Source organism: Stegodyphus dumicola, chromosome 2 (assembly GCF_044657685.1).
Source record: "Stegodyphus dumicola isolate Sdum_Otavi_A_Nest chromosome 2, ASM4465768v1".
In the NCBI taxonomy this organism is placed as follows: Eukaryota; Metazoa; Arthropoda; class Arachnida; order Araneae; family Eresidae; genus Stegodyphus; species Stegodyphus dumicola.
Window position 1 is genome coordinate 75,214,769 of NC_140769.1, and position 18,520 is coordinate 75,233,288.

Genomic DNA, 18,520 nt, shown 5'->3' on the forward strand with positions numbered 1-18,520 from the left:
CTGATCAAAAGAAAGGAAATAGTTTTCATGTATCTTGCGCATGCCATGTTGATAGGAAAACTAATCTAAAAGACGATGTTCGGTCCGAGGTTCGAATCCCGCGAACGGGCTGGCTGCATGGGTGTTTTCGTGGTTTTCCCCATGTGTAACGTGTATACGAGCCAGTTTCCCTTAGAAAGTCCTCCACGAAGGCATCCCTCCCTTTAGGCAGATAGCCCTCGAGGCTTTGCCATAATCACACACACACACACTTTCAGGATGGCTAATCAAAATTGATGGAGTTTCGAAAAGGTTGCTTTTAAAGGGCTGGACTAATTAATTTTTATACTTATTATTTTTAGAAGTAAGATACCATTATAGAGGAAAATACTAATGATGCTGAATATTTATTACGTACATATGATACATTTCATAAAAACCGTGGTCAAATTACTAACTGCAACTGTATTGTTTAATTTTCGAAAAATAACGTCATCCAACTTTTAATGAAATATCCCGGTTCCTATATTTATATATGAAAAATTTTTATACTCGTTACCAAAGATAATATTAGAAGAAGTTTGACTTTCGTACGCCAAAAATTGACCGGGATGTATAATTTTAAAATTTACAATTTTTGATGTCATTTACAATTTGCTTTGAAAAATCGGTTAATTAAATTAGAATATTTCAAGGAAACAAGTTTAAATGAAGCCCAGCAAAGAAAATGTGTCTAATTTAATAAGCCGTACAAGGAAGTCACGTGGTGTCCACATTAGATTTTTTCTATTGGAAGCGTAGCTTCAGTAGGTTAATCGATGAAACCGCGAATAATATGCAGTAAACTCGTAATCAGAAGGAACCCACCTGCTTCCAAGCGGTGAAACCGGTTTCGAATACCGGCAAATGGGCTGACTACAAGATGTTTTTGTAGTTTTCCGCATGTAATAACGTATATACGAGCCAGTTTCCTTTAGAAAGCTCTCCACGCAGGCATCCCACCTCTTAGGCAGATAGCCCTCGCGTTCTTTGTCTTAATCAAATAAACCAAACAAAAACTTTTAATCAGAAAGAGGGTTTCCTTGATGTCTTTCGCTTTCGTTCCATTCCGAATAAAAAGTGTAAAGACCGTTTTATTGGCGAGGAAAGTATCAGACCTGTGCTACTTTCAAAAAGAATTCGTTAAACTTTGTATTTATGTTTGCTTACTCTTTTTTAGGCCTGGAATGGAATCATACGGACATTCGAAGGAACTACGTAAGCACATTTTAAAATCGAAATAGTCTTTTCAACATAATTCTATGTCATAACAGAATATAATACTATTACATAAAATAGCTATAATTATTTGTTTTACGTAATTATATATTATTTCTGTATAAAAATAGCTGAAAAGAGTTACGGTACTACAATTTTATATTGGATATCAGCAATCTGATTTTCAATGTATAGTGTTAGGCAAAATTTATATCGTACACCATTTGTATTTTACTCTTCAATGCCCTATAACTTTTAACTGGCATGTTTGCAGTGTAACATTTGGAATTAGTTATGTGTTGTTAATTAATTATACTTACTATTATGAAAATTATTCAACGTGAGTCTGCATTAAGTTAACATGTTCAACCTTTAGATATAATAAAATAGTTTCAATGTCTTGCGGTAAGTTTAGGAAAATGCATTCGTTAAGGAAATCATAAGATTTTCAATTTAGAAACATTCATGCACCCAAATATTTCCTAGAGAAATTATTAAAATAACAGTCAAACCTCTGAAACACAACATCTAAAATTATTTCAGGAAAGCAAAATTTTTTTAATAAATCGCAAACCAAAGATGAATTTGGCCACCTTTGCTATTTATAGTTTAATCTCGGGCATTAACTTTTAGATCCATTGTTAAACAGGATAGATCGTTGCATGAAAGATGATTATTTTTAAATTTTTTTTTCATGTGCAAGCAATTTAATAATTCTTTGTTGGAACTTTGATTTTTTAATTCAAATGTATTTATTCTTTTACTTTCATTGGCTGGCACTCATTCCGGATTGCGCGGGAGAATGCAGTTCCTTTGCAGACCTGATATTTCTCAAAATAATTAGAATCTCTTTATTTATCTTTAAGTAGGGAATTTTAAACACATAATTTACAACATCTAAAACTTAACTTGTTGATACAATGTATAAAAAGTAAAAGTTAATTATTATCATAATGTATAATATCCGAAAGATGAATTGTTATATTTAGTATTGTCATTTCAGGATCCTAAAGCAAGCTGGGACACGAATGACAATGATCCAGATCCTTTCCCAAGATACGACGAATCTGATTCGAATAAGTAAGAAAAAGCTACGAGAAGTTTTTTAAAAAATATTTTCCTCATGTTCATTGCCAAGATTGTAATAAAATGTAAAATATTTTCTTTTTAGTCATGGAACTCGTTGCGCTGGTGAAGTTTCTATGACTGCTAACAACGAAAAATGTGGTGTAGGCGTAGCATATAATTCAAAAATAGGAGGTAAGAAAATAACAAGTTAAATAAATCAAGTGTAATTATTTCATGTAAAAACACTTCAAGTTCTTAATTGTCTTCTGTAGCGGCATCGGCGAGAAATTGCATCTGCCGAGTTTCTACATTAGCAACAAGTAACGCATGTGCGAAATAAGTACTTGGTTGTATTCTAGCACATTTCGGACCATCACCGGTGTATGCCGAAAAGCAAAGCTATGTCATGGTGGAGGTCGAAAAGAGGAACAAAGAGGTAGAGATAGGCTTTATAAAAGCAAAGGCCTCTTGTATAGTTCAAAGTGTTATAAAGTTTAAGTGTTTGATGAGACGTTAATGGCTGCAGTGTTTTTCAAGTCTAAACTTCGCTTTATGGAAAACCAAGACCTAAGTTCTGAGACGTTTCCTAAAGTAAAGCCATGCACATTGGTACCGTCGTATTTACGATGAAAGAAAACGAAAACCTTTTAAGACAGACTCTTCAGAAATCAGTGTTTCTAGCCCATTCAACAATTCTTGTGAATTTACATATTTAGGAAATTTTCTAAAAACTTACATGGAAGAAAATCTAAAATCTCATAAAACCTTTGGCTAAAAGCAATTGTTTTAAGTAAAGGAGTATGAGAGCAAAATATCGTATTTTATTGTTAAAAAAAATACAAGCAAAATCAGAAACGTAAACATAAGATTGTAAGGAAAACCAAAATAGCCTATTTTTGTAGCTTTAGTTTCTCGAAAATATTTGGTCTCAAGAAATATTTTATGGCATTCATGTCTTATGTAAACGTTTTATTTGAAACAAGGGAGCGCTTTTGATTAAATAATTTTTTTCATCGACAAATACATATTCTAGCTGCAGTGTAAGCATCGGGAATAAGATATTTTTATGTTACGTAAAAGACCGATTCGTTGTCTGCCTTTTTTATTATTATTATTGATATTCAGAATAAAGCTATTCTTTAAAAGAAAAAAAAAGTACTTTTAGATGCATTTATCTGAGCAAATACTTTCGTTACGAGGAAAAGAATATTTATTCAAGAAATGTATTGAAAGACGATATTTATTTCTCTATGTCAAAATTATTCATGTGATACTTTAGCAATGTTATGTAATGTCAGGTTATAAAATTTTCACCGTAAGCAAGAAACAATTCAATTTAAAATTATAACACTTTTTCCGCTAGTTTTTTCTATAAATTTCGCAAACTCAGAATGATACATAAATTCTTGTTAAAAGCAGAAATAAATAAATGTTTCATAAAACCTATTTATATGATTGAAGGTAAATAAGTTCAATGTGAAATATTTCGAAATTAACAGTCATTAATTTACCAAAAGCTAAAATATATATTTGTTCTAAAATAGAAAATTATATTTCTAAACGGTAATATCTTCTATAAATAAAGTTTATTAATAGAAGCAAAGCAATCCTTTAAGTCTTTTGAAAATTCATTCAGAAAATAATGGAAAATCACCAATGTACATATATAGAAGTATTACATGTAGATCTAGAAAAATAGGTATATAAGTAGCTAGATTCAAGAGACGTTTAAGCATTAATATGAGATGCTGTTATGTATACATGGAAGAACAATTTAATGTTTGATGCAAGAACAAACTATAATGTTTTAGTGGCAGTCAGTTACAAGATCATGGCAAAGAATAAGATAGTAAGGTGAATTTTGCTTAAAAATAAGGGGAAGAGTTAATGCTTTAGGTGGTGATTTGAGACTTAATTTTATTTCTGGTAGCTTACCCTTCTTCCCAAAAGGCACGTTTGGTATTCATTACAGTGCTACCAGATCGTGTGATTTTTCGAAAATTTGCGACTTTTAACAAACTTGTGCTACTAAAATTTTAGTATTTGCAATTTTGAGAAATTTTTGCGACATCCATCATTTTCTTATGCTACTTTTTGCGACTTCAAAGATTTTTTTTAATGTATCGTAAAATGCTTTTATGTTAAAATAATGCATCAATTAAAAATAATTTATATTAAAAACAGTTTGTTTAGGCTTAAATAGAAGTTGGCATCTGGCAATGCAGAGCCTGACGCCGGTGTAACGAGAAGCGAGTAGGAGAAAAGTTGTGTGTGTGTGTGTGTAATTATGGCAAAGCCTCGAGGGCTATCTGCCTAAGTGGAGGGATGCCTTCGTGGAGGACTTTATAAGAGAAACTGGCTCGTATACACGTTACACATGGGGAAAACCACGAAAACGCCCACGCAGCTAGCCCGTTCGCGGGATTCGAACCTCGGACCGAACTGCCAGGTAGGAGAAAAGGAAAAAGTGGAAAAAAAAAAAAACTGCTTCAGGACCTCTCACCTTCCCCCCTCGTCCTCCGTGAGTTTGGTTTTTACGTCAGTCCCCCCCCCGTTCTATGGTGATAGCAAATCGAAAAAAAGAACTTTCAGCTTGCGCACCTTTTATTAAGTACCCAAACAGAGAAAGAAATAAAATTCATTCTCCTGATTTATAACACTGCTAAGAACTATGCAATGTAAATGTATTAAAAATCAACGCAACGTCATCTTTCTAAACAACGACGCAAATAAATGTAACAGTGAAAGAACAAGGCTTTCATAAGTAATCAGAATCTGAAATAAATCGGTCACGCAGAACGGAAATCTCACTAAAAAACATTCCTTAATTAAAATGTTCGCAATTAAGCAAAAAAAAAAAAAAAGAGGAGGAACTTGAAAAATTTAATTACCAACCCAAAAAATTTATTACAAGAGTCCTAACAGTCTTCGCGAGAGATCTCTTAAGAATGAATGATGTGTACAAATTAATTTTAAAAAAACTAAATTAAATGAGAATTAATTTTAAAAAAGAATAAAAAAGAAATGGATATTTAAACAATTAAAAATGAACAATATAGTTTAAAAATTTTTCGTTAAAGCTAAGATCTGTAATTAAAAAGATTAAATCGAGTACAGTAACTTACGGAACCAATAAACAGTAAATTTGTGATGACATCAGATGTCATGTTAGCATGCGTAAATATGAATTCATAAAAATCATGTGATCTCTGACGTTATTTGCGATTTTTTGCGAATTTTTGAGTCCTGCTTTGCGACTTTAGTTGAAAAATTTCTGGTGACACTTATTCATTACAGCAAAACTCAAATCTCCAGATCCATTCAGAGTTTCGAAGCTCTGAAATATGGGTAGGAAATTGCATCGAGAAAAGAAAACAAGTAACAATAATTTTATTTAAATTCAAAAGTGGAAGAAAAGGGCAAAAACTGATGTAGCAAAATAAATTAGCAAATATTTTTTTACACATTTCTTTTACTATAATAGAATTTTTTTAGAGAAAGAATGGAGATTAGAGAATTACAGAATATTAGAAAGAAAGAATTTTAAAACGCTTTAATAAAGTTCATAAATTAGGAAATTCCTTATGGAATACAACAATGAAAATAACAATTGAAGCAGAGGTTGGTAAACATATAAGAGTGGCGTGCAGACATTCAAACACTTATTTCCTTTAGAAATATTCTAATCCAATATGAATAGGCTACAACTTTTAGGTGATGTACTGTTTATCAAAGCTTAATTGATGTTTCATGTCCAATAAAAACTATATAGTGCTGATCAAAATTTCATAGACAGCTGAAGAATTCATTTGGGGTTTAAAGAAATGTGAGGTTCATATTGTCTTCTACATAGAATGATAAAACAAAATATGCTATGAAGAAATCACTTATTCTGAAATCAATTATTATTATCAGAGCTCAGTTATTATTATCAGTTGCAAGTGTTCTGGTGGACTTCCACCAGAACTCCATCCACCATTGCTTTATACACCAGTGCAAACTATTCTACGCAATATTCTGGTCTACCCACGGTGAAACTTTGAGTATAGGAAAATTTAATTTGAGCTCGATTACTTGCGACTGAAATGATAGTCTAAGCATAGTACTATTGCTCTTTACTGAAAGTTATAGCATATTCTTTCCATTTGAATTTTAAACATCTGTATTCGAATAAGAACTTTACAAACTTAAATTTATAGCTCAATATAACGGTAAAAATACAAACGTGAGCGCTTAATAAATGAAAAGATACCTGAAAAAAGTCTATAAAGTTTGTTTTAAATAACTACTATTTTAACTAATTATCAGATTACTAAAGATTTGTAAGGATTATGATTAACAATTAAGTTTTAAGTTATTATTACTTCCGGCCAGAACTTAGTTTTGGAATCATTCTGAATACTTAATGAGGAGGAGCGGTATTTAAACCGCGAAGTCCACTTGCTGAGTTAGAGATAATCAGAGGTTTTGATTTGCGCGCGCCTGTCGTTTGGCTACTCTCTCTCTCTCTCTCTAAGCTGTTATCACGCTCCGCCGTACTCAGGCCCTTGATAAGCTTCGTAGTCAAATGGCGTTACGGAGCCAACTCGATTAGAATCTTGATTTAGCTTCAGCTATATCTCTTTAGTTATTTTAGTTTTAGTTTAATTTTTAGTCTCTTAAGTTGATGCCGAAGTGTCGGCTTTTATTGTACACGTCCAGACGGAGTTTTATTAAATCTTATTGGAATAATAAAGGGTTAGTTACCCTTCCTTCTTGTTGTTTCTTGTTACACGAACTTAAGCGATTATTCGCTATCTAGTTCTTAAGATTCGTCACTTTCTACAGTAACTGAGAAATACAATAGTGAGAGTCTTACAGATTAACTCGTTTAGGTGCAGTTATCACCGTCATTGTTAGCTGTATGCACGGCAAGTAGAAAATAAAGCAGAAAATAAAATAAAGCTTGAAATAAAATTTAATATCTGAGACTGGTAAAATTTACAAAACTGAAATGTTTCAATAAAATAAAGCTCGAAACAAACTTTCAAGCTTTGAGACTTTTAAGATCTGCGAGCTGTAAAAAATTACAAAACTGAAAATTTTCTAAGTTCTTAAACACCTAGTACTTACCAGAAAGTAAGTCAAATTAAACTACAAATTAAAATTTTATACACTTTGATTCAGGCTTTAATTAATAGTTCAGACTCTTAGCTCTTACCAACTCAGTCCTATTTTCTAACAAATTATTAGCTAAGCAATAATTTTAAATTCAAAATATGAGTTTACTCATATTCATACTGCAGTTACTCGATGCTCTTTACTAGCTTATAAACAATAGAATAATTATTGCTATTGCAAGCTGAATAAATACTTGTTCGTACTTTTAAACCATGCCTAATCTGAGTTCTGGTAAAGGCAAAGTAAAAATAGATAGTTAGGAAAATGTTCATACGGAAGTAAGTGCATATTTCAGCTTCTGACCTTTTCAGGGTTTCATAAAGGAAGCTCAAATTTCCTAAAACTGCCATGGAGAAAGAAGTAGCTTCTTGATTTTAATGCCAAAATGCAGGAATTTATATCCAGAATGAAATCCTTAAATATAGAACTCGGAATTTTATTGATAAGAGAATAAACGATTCGAAAGTTAAATTTCTGTAAAATGCGTGTAATTTTATAGCTAATTATATAGCTAATTAGCTATAAAATTGAATGTATTTTAAGGACTTCATTCCGGATATGAATTCCTGAGATATTTATATCAGGATTCCTTGCCAGAGTGGTTTAATTTATATTGGTCAAACTAAAAGAGCCTTAAAATTTCACGTTAAGGAACATGAAGCGTATGTTAGGAAAAAGGAAATACAGAAGTCCTCTGTTGCCAGGCATTGTTAGTCCTAAAATTACACTTTCCATTTTTCTGCAGCCACAATTATGCTGTTTAACTTCTAAGTTAATATTTGAAGATGCATATATATATATATATATAAACTTTCTTACTTTCTTAAAAGCATCACAAAACGTATTCTAAAAATATGCTAAAAAGTGCTCGAGGGAGAGGCATTGCCTTAATTTCTTGGTCATTTTTCAAGATGCACATATTATTATTTTTTATTAACTCGTTTAGGTTTTTCTTACTTTCTTAAAAGCATCACAAAACGTATTCTAAAAATATGCTAAAAAGTGCTCGAGGGAGAGGCATTGCCTTAATTTCTTGGTCATTTTTCAAGATGCACATATTATTATTTTTTATTATAAAGGCACAGCCACGCTCCTCCTATCCGGCCGTATGATCAAAAACTGAGACTGGATAGAAAAAAAAAAGTAAATACACTGGTTATCATAAATTAATGAAATATCACAAAAATAGCTATAACTCCCTCAAAAATAAGCCAAACCGTGTAAAATTTGAATATGTTGCCAAGTAAGAATAGCTGAGTAAAACTGCGATATGCAAATTAGTGGCGCTGCTTTCGGAATACGTCATCTGCGAGGAGCATAAAAGTCCATGATTGAGAGCAAGCCCACATATTTCACTGTGACATCAGAAATCTGAGATAGCCAATTCGTAACAATGACCTTCAGGCATCATTTGTCTGCAGAACTGCGATGGAGAGCCATTGGGAGACTAGAGGCAGGACAAAGTCAAACAGAAGTCGCCAGATGGCTAAATGTGAGTCCTTCTGTGGTTTATAGACTTTGGAGGCAATTTCAAACCACAGATTCGGCATCTAGGGGGTTCAGCCAAGGACGGCCAACTGCTACGACGAGCGCCGATGACCGATATTTCACATTATGTGCACGCAGGAATAAAATCGCTACTCCGACTTTTCTTAGATTCTCCCTAGCTGCAGTCACCGGAAAGTTCGTGTCAACGCCAACTGTGCGTAGAAAGGCTTCACGAAGGTGGTCTGTATATGCGAGGCGACCAGCCATTTGTGTGCCGCTCATGTCACGTCATAGGAGGGACCGTTTTCAGTATGCACGACAACATATCCATTGGACGCCTGATCAATGGAGGGCGGTTCTCTTTACGGATGAGTCCAGGTTTATTCTAGAAAGCGATAGTAGGCGTTATTTGATATGGAGAGAACATAGAACTCGTTATCATCCGTCAAACATCCGTGAAAGAGATGCATACGGAAGGAGCAGTGTCTGTGTTTGGGGTGGCATCTCTTTGAGTAGACGCACAGACCTCCATGTCTTTCCAAGGGGAACCGTGAATGCTCAGATTTATAGAGATGACAACCTTGATGTTTATGTGGGCCCGTACGCCGGGGAAATAGGTGATACTTTTCTGTTACAGGGCGTCAACGCAAACCACACAGGGCTCGCATCGTAGATGATTATCTTCAAAAGGAAACAATTATGGAGTGGCCCGCTCGATCCCCGGACTTGAATCCTATCGAGCACGTTTGGGATGGTTTAGAGAGACGTCTAGCTGCTCTCAATCCGCCCCCTCAAACGCTTGTCGCGCTTGCAACTGCTTTATAAGAGCAATGGCTCTCGCTTCCTATGGAACTGGTAGACCGCATAATTAAAAGCATCACACATCGCTGTATGTGCTGTATTGCTTTTAGAGACGATCATATTCCATATTGAAGGTACTTTTCCTATAGCAAACTGACACCTTCGATTTGTTCATTTTATACATGTGCTAATTTCTATACTAGTATATTTTTCTGGTAATTTATTTTTATGTTATTTGATACCTTACTATGTGTTGTGTATTGTGGGTAAGTTTCATTAAATTCTACATGTAACATTTTCAGTAATCATGATTTTTGTTATTTTTTCCTTAATTTATGATAACCAGTGTATAAGAAAAAACATATAAAGTCCAAAATTTGAGTCTCAGTGCTGAATTCCTATTCTATTTTCGTTCGTATTTATAATCTTCATTATTGTTTCTGCAAAATCTTTCAAATTTGAATATTTCTTTTTAAAATCTTCCGTAAAATTCTTCCTATATTTCTCTCTTGCAATCCGGGTAAGCGTACATTCATCCACAAAGTGCCTGGCATCCCCAAACCTATCACATATTAAGCACTAATAATTATTCTGTAGATGGAACCGATTAAAATAAGCCGCGAAACGCCCATGATTAGTCAGTACCTGATTTATATCAACATTATTTATAATATTCATCTTCTTGTTTAACTTTATATTTTTCACTAACGCTTTTTTCCTATTAGATGACTCCCAGTAGAAATTCCATTCGTTTTAAATCCAGTTTTCCTTTTCAGCAATAGTTTTTTTTTTCTTAAATCTCGGATATCAAAATTATCTGTCCCATCCCCAAGTGCCGCCACCGACAATTTCACTGTATGCTTTTACTCAGTGTATTTTAACAATATGTTTTCTTTCAGCCTTTTTAAACAAGTTCTTTATTTCATTAATCAGTCAATTTTTATAATCTGGTTGTCGAGTGCCTGAAGCACAGATAAGGCATAAGTATTAATATTTATAAAGCATTCGAACTGTTAATTTTTTATAAATGCCATTCAAAGCCTCTGTCAATGCGTATAGTTCTGCTTGATAAACCGAATTCATTGATTCAAGTTTTATTCTTGCATTGTCTATTTCCACTCCATGAAAATAAATTACCACAGTGCTGGCCACTCCCCCATCAATTCCAGAACCATCTGTAGAAACGTCCATTTCGCCACCAGAGGGAAAATCAAAATCACAAAATAATCCAAATCGTGTCGCTGGCTGAATAACATTTTCAATCTCTTGTTGAAAGGCCTTACTCGTGAGTACTTTTTGTCCAATTTCAGTGTCTATAATAATTTTATTAGCCAATAGAAACTATTTGTAGTATAATTGTATAAAATCGAGAGGGGCGGAACACCCGCAAGGACGCGGGGAACTTCAGTCGAAACTGTTTGTCTAATTTCATTCTAATCCTAAGTACCTCCTCTGCTCGGCAGCTCCAAGCTCCGATTCCATATAATATTTTATCTAAACGTCTATCTCAGGGTAGAACTCTTTCTATTCAAAGTTTCAGCAGTAAAATTATACTTAAAAATTTTTAAATGTTACTTGTGGTTCTATATATACTATGTTTAAAATGTTCTGAAAAATTTAATTTGCTATCAGTTATAATTCCTAGACATTTCATATTTTCGCCAAATTTGATACGGTTATATACGTTCTTAAAAATGTCATAAAGATATTCTACGCCGAATATATACAACCTTACCGGTCACAGGGTTTCAAGCAGCTCGTCAGAACTAGTTTCCACCATAAGAACAGTTTTCTCAAGAAGTGAAAAATCTCTGTTGTTCCATGCCCTCGCCCTTTTTATGGTCGTAGCATAAGAGAATGCGCATATGGCTCATCTCGTAACACTTCACTAGTCAAGCTGATTCTACTCTGAGGTTCCCAGAGGAATTGGCTTAGCTATGGATACATTCTTGAAAGTCCGCCACGTGGTCGTGATTTAAACACGTGTGGGGAAAAGTGCCACTAATTGCCCACAAGAGTACAGAACATATTAAAATTCATTGTCTATACGTCCTACGAGATAAAATTGTAGTGAACAGAAGGGTTTTCGAAACAAACAGTTCGGCTCAATGAAACGAAGCGCCTGTCGCGATCACGCATATACAACTGAATTTGAGGTCTTTGGTCACTGATTGTGGAGGTGACTGTCAGGTTACCCTGTGCTGAGTGGTTACAGGTATGCATATGACTCCTTATAATGATTGGGTAAGTTTGCGAACTTGCGTACTCCTATTCCATTTTAAATTCAAAAATATTTATTCTTATTACTGGAAACCCTTTACACATACATATATAATGCATAGACAGCGTAGATAAGTATTTAAATGCATTATAGTCCTCGTAGTGTGAGGAGTCTGCCAACGAAGGTCTCTCTAGTCGAGAGCATGAGAGCACCTTAGGTCTTTCCAGTTGAGAGTTCAGAAGCGTTCTCTTGATGTTACTCCGATGGCGAAAATCTTCAGATGGAATTAGCCAAAACTCCTTAACTTTACATCCTCTGATTCGTTATATCTGGAACGATATTAGAGGAAAAATCGGATCATTGGTTCGTCACTCCTTCTGAAATCGATAGGCTTTGACAACAGACACGGTGCAGGACGTTAAAATCTCCTGACACTAGGCATGAAGTTATGTCTCAGCGATGTCAAAGACATGTCGTGTGACACATTGTAAAGGCTAGGAGCCGTGAATTGCAGGGACCGCACACACGATCTACTTATCTCTATGTGGTCCGCCGCGCAACCATACAATTACTCTGGCCCATTCTTGCGGCTAGATGGCGGGCTCCCTTACCTTTTTTCTTGTACTTTGTTGAGATCTGGCAACAGTGGGATTTTTAACGCACTTTCAGTAGCGCAAAGTTCAAGATAGTGGAGGTCGTGGAACATATACCTGCTTACCTTTGTTACCATCAGGTGTCCCCGTCCTCCGTCACCTCTGCTGAGCGAAGTTAAAATGATTGGAATGTTTGATAGCTGCTTCAAGATGTCAAAAACTAATTATTCATACGTAGTTTAGTTTTTAATAACGTTACCGGAGATACAACTTGTCTCTTCAATGAAGAAAACATCGGATAATTAGGGTACTTGGAGTCCGAACTACAGAGCATGTGACGTAAGTTTTTTTCATACTGCTTATTTTATGATTAAAGAATCTGTGATGAAAGTCCCAGTGTCTTCCCGCTTAAAAACTTTTGGATCAAGAATTTAAAAACAGACAATTCTCAGTATAGCTAACTAAAAATTTTAACTAGACTTGACTCAAAAATTAAGATTTTGTAAAACTTGCTTCGTCTTTGTCAAGTAATATTTACGCTTTTCTACATTCATCTTGCTGTATGGAGTGCTTTTGAACTTTTAAACAAAGAACATTAAAACAGGTACTAAATTCACAATAATACAGCTGCTTTTAAGAATTTAATACTGTACTCATACACTTTTTATCACATTAAACGTTTTACATAATGTAATATCAGTTTCTAAAAATTTATTAAAATATCAAATCTGCAGTTTTCTTCGGAAATATTCTATGAATCTATGGATTCTGTTCTAAACGGCTAAGGGCGCCCACGATTTTATTTTCAGTTTTTAGTCTAGGTTTGATCTTGTAGGTGAACGGTTGGATATGTGTAGACCACTTCACTAACCTCTGATTCGCACTTCAATGAGAATTCAGCCTCTTGAGATGCCGATGAACAGTTTATTAAAAAAGGGTAAAATCGAGGTAAAATCTCAGTTTATATATATAGATAGATAGAGAAAGAGAGAGGATAGAATGTATTATGGCCGTATATTCTCTTTCAATCGTGCTTATTTTCCCTCCGTGGGACTGAATTTCTTACAAAGATAAAGCAAGGAGTGCTCTTCGGCATTGGCTCGTTGTGATAGGAAAACCCCTAAAGCAAAGTCCGATGCACTACAAGTTCTTTCTCAAGATCAGACGGATTGGTTGACTCGTTAATTTCCCTTTTAAATTTGTGAACGATCTTTCATAGTTTTTGTAAAACAAAATCTTTTTCGGTAGGTATTTGTTCGGGGAGCGGTTTACAGTAGTAGTTCGTGAGGCCTAGTAACGCGGGCATTTGCATCTTTATCTTGGGTTTCGGGAAGATCTGGATGAAACTCACTTTGGTATCGTATCAGGATCTAATTCCACCCCTAAATTTAGGTCCCAGTTATCGTACGCTATCTTGTGCGATCGAGGACTTGAATTTTAGCTAAGCCGACAAAAGCTTTCTAAAACTTCGCTCACGTGCTTCAAGTGTTCCATTTAGATAAAAAAATCGCAACATTGCGGAAATAAGGAACAGCATAATTTTCACATCCCCTCAATAATTCGGTCAGCAATTTATACTAAAATAATAAAGTACATTTTTCAACCCAAAAAGCATCCAAAGCGGTCGATGGCTTCAAAAGGATGTCACAAATGCAGCTATTCTTTTAGCCTTTTCACACAGAACTTGCTGGTGTACTTCGCTAGACATAGCGTTGTTATATACTTAGTAGAGGCTACCGGCAACCATTCCTCAGTATTTGGCAAAGGGAAAAAATCTGTCCAAATCACAGAGTTGAACTTATGATATTCTACGCATGATTTTGGATCTTCTCTAGTGGTATCTACTAATAAGATCACGGAGAAAGCGTAATATAATTCTCCTAGCATTTGATACCTGAACGTATTCTCTGTTTCTTTTTTTAGGATCTCGTTTTGCCTTTGAGATGCCTTATACGATCTAGTAATGGCTGGTTTCGTCACACGTTAACTCGAGATCGTATTCTACTAGATTGTTAACTTAAGGTGTATTAAAAAATACACCTGCGTAACGTCTTAATAAACGCATTTAGCTGATTATCATTTCTAACAATGTGTTTTCCAAGGAACTAGGAAAGGTTTTCGATGTTGAAAAAATTATTGAGTTATAATTTCTTCAATATCGAAGACCGTTTTCGAATAATGGAACATTCCAATCCGGATCATCATTTCGTTTCTTAAGATACTCTCATATTAGAAGACTTACAAACTCGGATCTTTGATGGTAGGGTTTCAGCATTTTAATATAATTAATCTGAGATCCCTCTTTTCCCGCTTCTAGTCTTATGACTCTAGACTTCTAGTCTCGGACCCTTCCAGTGCACCACAAGTTTACTGGGTGGCGTGGAAACTCATATTTGCACCGTATCACTTTCTTTAAATTGACGTTTGATCGCATTGCGGTTACCTTCAAATCTCAAGAAATTCTCAAACGATTGATGATGTCGAACATATACGTGGTTACAATATTTTTCTCTTCTGGCTGCTGAGTTCAATGCTCATACAGCAGAATTTTCGACGTCTTTATACTTCAACCCATCGCTAACTCCGTGGAAAAAATCTGATAGAATCGTGTGTTACTCAGTGGCAGCAAACACTCATGCAAGTGGCGCTATAATGATGATGCCGAATCTTTAAATAATACACTACAGATAGTTCTATGAATCCTCTATACAGGATTTGATGGGCATGCGATACTGAGCTGTGACTTATATCAAGTCACATGTATAGAGGATCCAAAACGATCAAAAAGCTCAGAAGTAAGGTGAATAAATTTCCTAAGTTACCCTAAACTTATTTCGGGCACCCGATGCCGCTAGATATTTGTAAGAGCTCCTCCGTTACAGCTAACCGGTTCCATATCATTGGTGGGCATAACATTTGGATATTTTGAAGCCAACAGATTGCCGTTATTATGTACCTAATGTCCTTCTCCCAAATTGGTAAAAGACCACCAGCATCAAGTGTATTAATTTCATAAATCTAATTATTTGCTATAAGATTTACTACGGTCTTTACGTTGTCCTTAAGTTTTCTTTCTTTCTGACGTCGACTGTAGGATCTTATAAAGTTCTCAATTTCTCTATAACAGTTTGGCCGATAATAATGACGCGTAACTTATCACCTCACACGAAGATGGCTCATCCGTGTATTCAAGAACTATGTTCCTATAATGTTTTGGCACCACGAGCAACATACGCGGTTTTCCATTATGGTGCTTCTAATTCCTATGTATACATAATCTTGTCGTCAACACTATGCTGTCGCGTGATATCTTCATCTCCTTTTTCTACCTTTTCATAAATGAAGTCTCACTCGCGCACTAAGCTGTTTTTAAATTATCTGTCGAATTCTCAGTCAGCAGAGCTTTCTCTAAATCTATTGTTTCGTTAGTGACCCAACTAAAGAATCCGTTCTTCAATTTCTTCCTTTCAAATGTTTGGAAAAGAGGGGGTAAACCGGCATTCAAAAGCCGGTTTACCCCCTCTTTTCCAAAACATTTGCTCATTCATTTACTATTCCATCTACTTTTCCAATTCTCTCGCGGATAGGGGAAAATCATTCCTCATCCGGGATCGCATAACATTTTATATTTTCAGTTGGTTTTATGAATCGAAGTTTCAGCTGCCTAGAATGCATTTTCTCGGATCAAGGAACCACGGCCTTCGTAATTAAGCACCCAAAATCGCCTTCAATTTTTACTTTAGCACGGGGTGGACACTAAGACCCGTGGCGCAACAAATGAGAGATCCACATTCTCTACAACGATTTAAAATTTCATAGAAAATTGCATAGAAATTCGACAAATGCAAATCGACAGAAGCGCCAGAATCACAACTTTTCCCCATTAACTACCGCTTTAGTTATGAACGGCCCTAATTATTTTTCTGGACTGTCGCGCTAAGCAAGGCGGACCAATTTCTCTTGTTAGGTTTTCCTCCACTATGGATATGAGGGTTGCAAATGAAAAGATGATACACACACAGAACATCGGAGAAGTTTCTGCTTTTTATTTCTTCATTGCGGATATAAGAGTTTAAAATGTGAAGACGATCTGCACTCAAAATATCGGAACGATTTCCGCATCTAATATTCTTTCGCCTTATCTTGATTATTTATTTTATGAGGTTTATTCCATCATTTCTTGAGAGACCTTTGCTTCCCTCTTTTCTGCTTTTGCTTTCTAGTTTCTTTGTGTCTCACAATTTTAAAATCTTATTTATTAGCAAAGGCATTTTTCTTCATATCCTGCCTCAGGATTTCGAAGTTATTTAGCTTCTCCTCTAAAACGAGCGGCGAATTAATGTTTTCCAATTTCATGTACATATTTCTCTTTAGGTTTAGTACTCATGCACCTTTTCATCTGATCCGCGAAAATTTGTTATTTCAGCTCAACTATAAGATCGCACTCTCTTGGGACACATAAATTCTATGAAATCCTACTAAAGAACCTGACGACTTCTCGCCCCAGGCTTAAAGGAAACAACCACAGAAGAAGGGATAAAAATAACCCTTTATTATTATCAACTATGAACAGAAAGGCACGTACTTCATGTTTTACAATAACACCGACAATTTGGGGTGGAATTTAAGACTTACTTCACATTAAGTTCAAGGTTAAAGAATAGTGCTGGACTAGTACCTTAAGTTAAGGGCTAAAAAGGTTGACTCTATAATCTACACGGCGTGATAATTATTTAAATGGCCAAATAGGCATTTCAGCAACTCCGCGTAACAGCAAGGACAGATTCATAACGTGCGCTGCATAGCAAAACCACGCTCTGAATTAAACTCCCAGATTCACCCGTTTAAATACTCACTTCACATAACTTTAAATAACTTTAAATTTGCATCTTGGCGAGGAAATGCGAAGAAAAGTTGAAGAGTTCAGAAAAGGTATAAAAAAATTGAATAATTGGTTAATTAAACTAAGGGAATTCCTACACAACAAAAGTATTTACTTCAAACCTGCTTAACCAATAATCAAAGTACGTATGCAATTCTTGCACAAAATCTTCCCACTTTCTGTTCGGCTTTTCTATATGACTTCCAAATTTTTGCCTAAAGATTTCTGAGCCTCAGCGGTAATGATCCAATATAACCTTCTTGATTTGAGAGTACTCTCTTGCTTGTCCATCCGTTTCATGAAAAATTCCACTAGTAAAACAGAGATAAGTTGGGTCGGCCATTTGGTTTCTGATAAAACCATAGATTCGGCTTGGTGCTCAAAAAGCGCTAAATATAAGCTACTATCAGTTACCTTGACATCGAATCTTGCATGAGTCTTTTAATTCTAAACATATTTTCCTGAAATGTATTACCTGAAAGATTGGAAGTGAATTCTCTAACATTATTCGCGGTAGTTATTTTAAACTTCTCTAGCTCAAACTATCTTTCTCTTTCCTCTCTCTCTTTTCCTCTCTATAACAGTTAAGAGCAGCCTTAGCCTGTTCTTCGTCATAGCCTTCACTATTCAAAACTGCATCGCTTAACTGCGCTTTTCTCATTCCCGGATCTATATCAATATCAAAATTCTCAGCTAACTGCAATAGCTCCTTATGCTTGGTTCTCAGTAAAGACGCCATTTTCCTATTTCAATCAAGTTCAATCTATTTCAATCAATCCTCTCAACTACTAAATTAAAATACAATACATCTAGTAGATATAAATCTATCTTAATACACAGTATTAAGACTCCCTAACTACTCAGAATATACTATATCAACTCAATATACTATATCAGCATTCAAATTTACCACTTGACGTCAGTTCCCCAAGTAAGATATAATGAATAGACAGTACAGATAAAAGATTTTAACTTCTTATTCAATTATTATGGGAATTTAATATAATTTACTGTTAATTTGAAATATCATTCAAATAATTCACAGAAAATTATCATCTCTTATCACTTGAC

The 18,520-nt window shown here is 34.9% G+C and overlaps 1 protein-coding gene across 2 annotated transcripts in view; it reads left to right on the plus strand.

Moving 5' to 3' along the window:
- LOC118185696 (neuroendocrine convertase 1-like) overlaps positions 1-18,520 on the plus strand; it is a 172,772-nt gene that overhangs the window by 79,139 nt on the left and 75,113 nt on the right. For both annotated transcript variants that reach the window (XM_035355596.2, XM_035355583.2), the window contains exons 5-7: positions 1,199-1,236; positions 2,240-2,316; positions 2,408-2,496. In XM_035355596.2, coding sequence (XP_035211487.1) covers positions 1,199-1,236; positions 2,240-2,316; positions 2,408-2,496 — 204 coding nt within the window. The remainder of the gene's footprint in view (positions 1-1,198; positions 1,237-2,239; positions 2,317-2,407; positions 2,497-18,520) is intronic.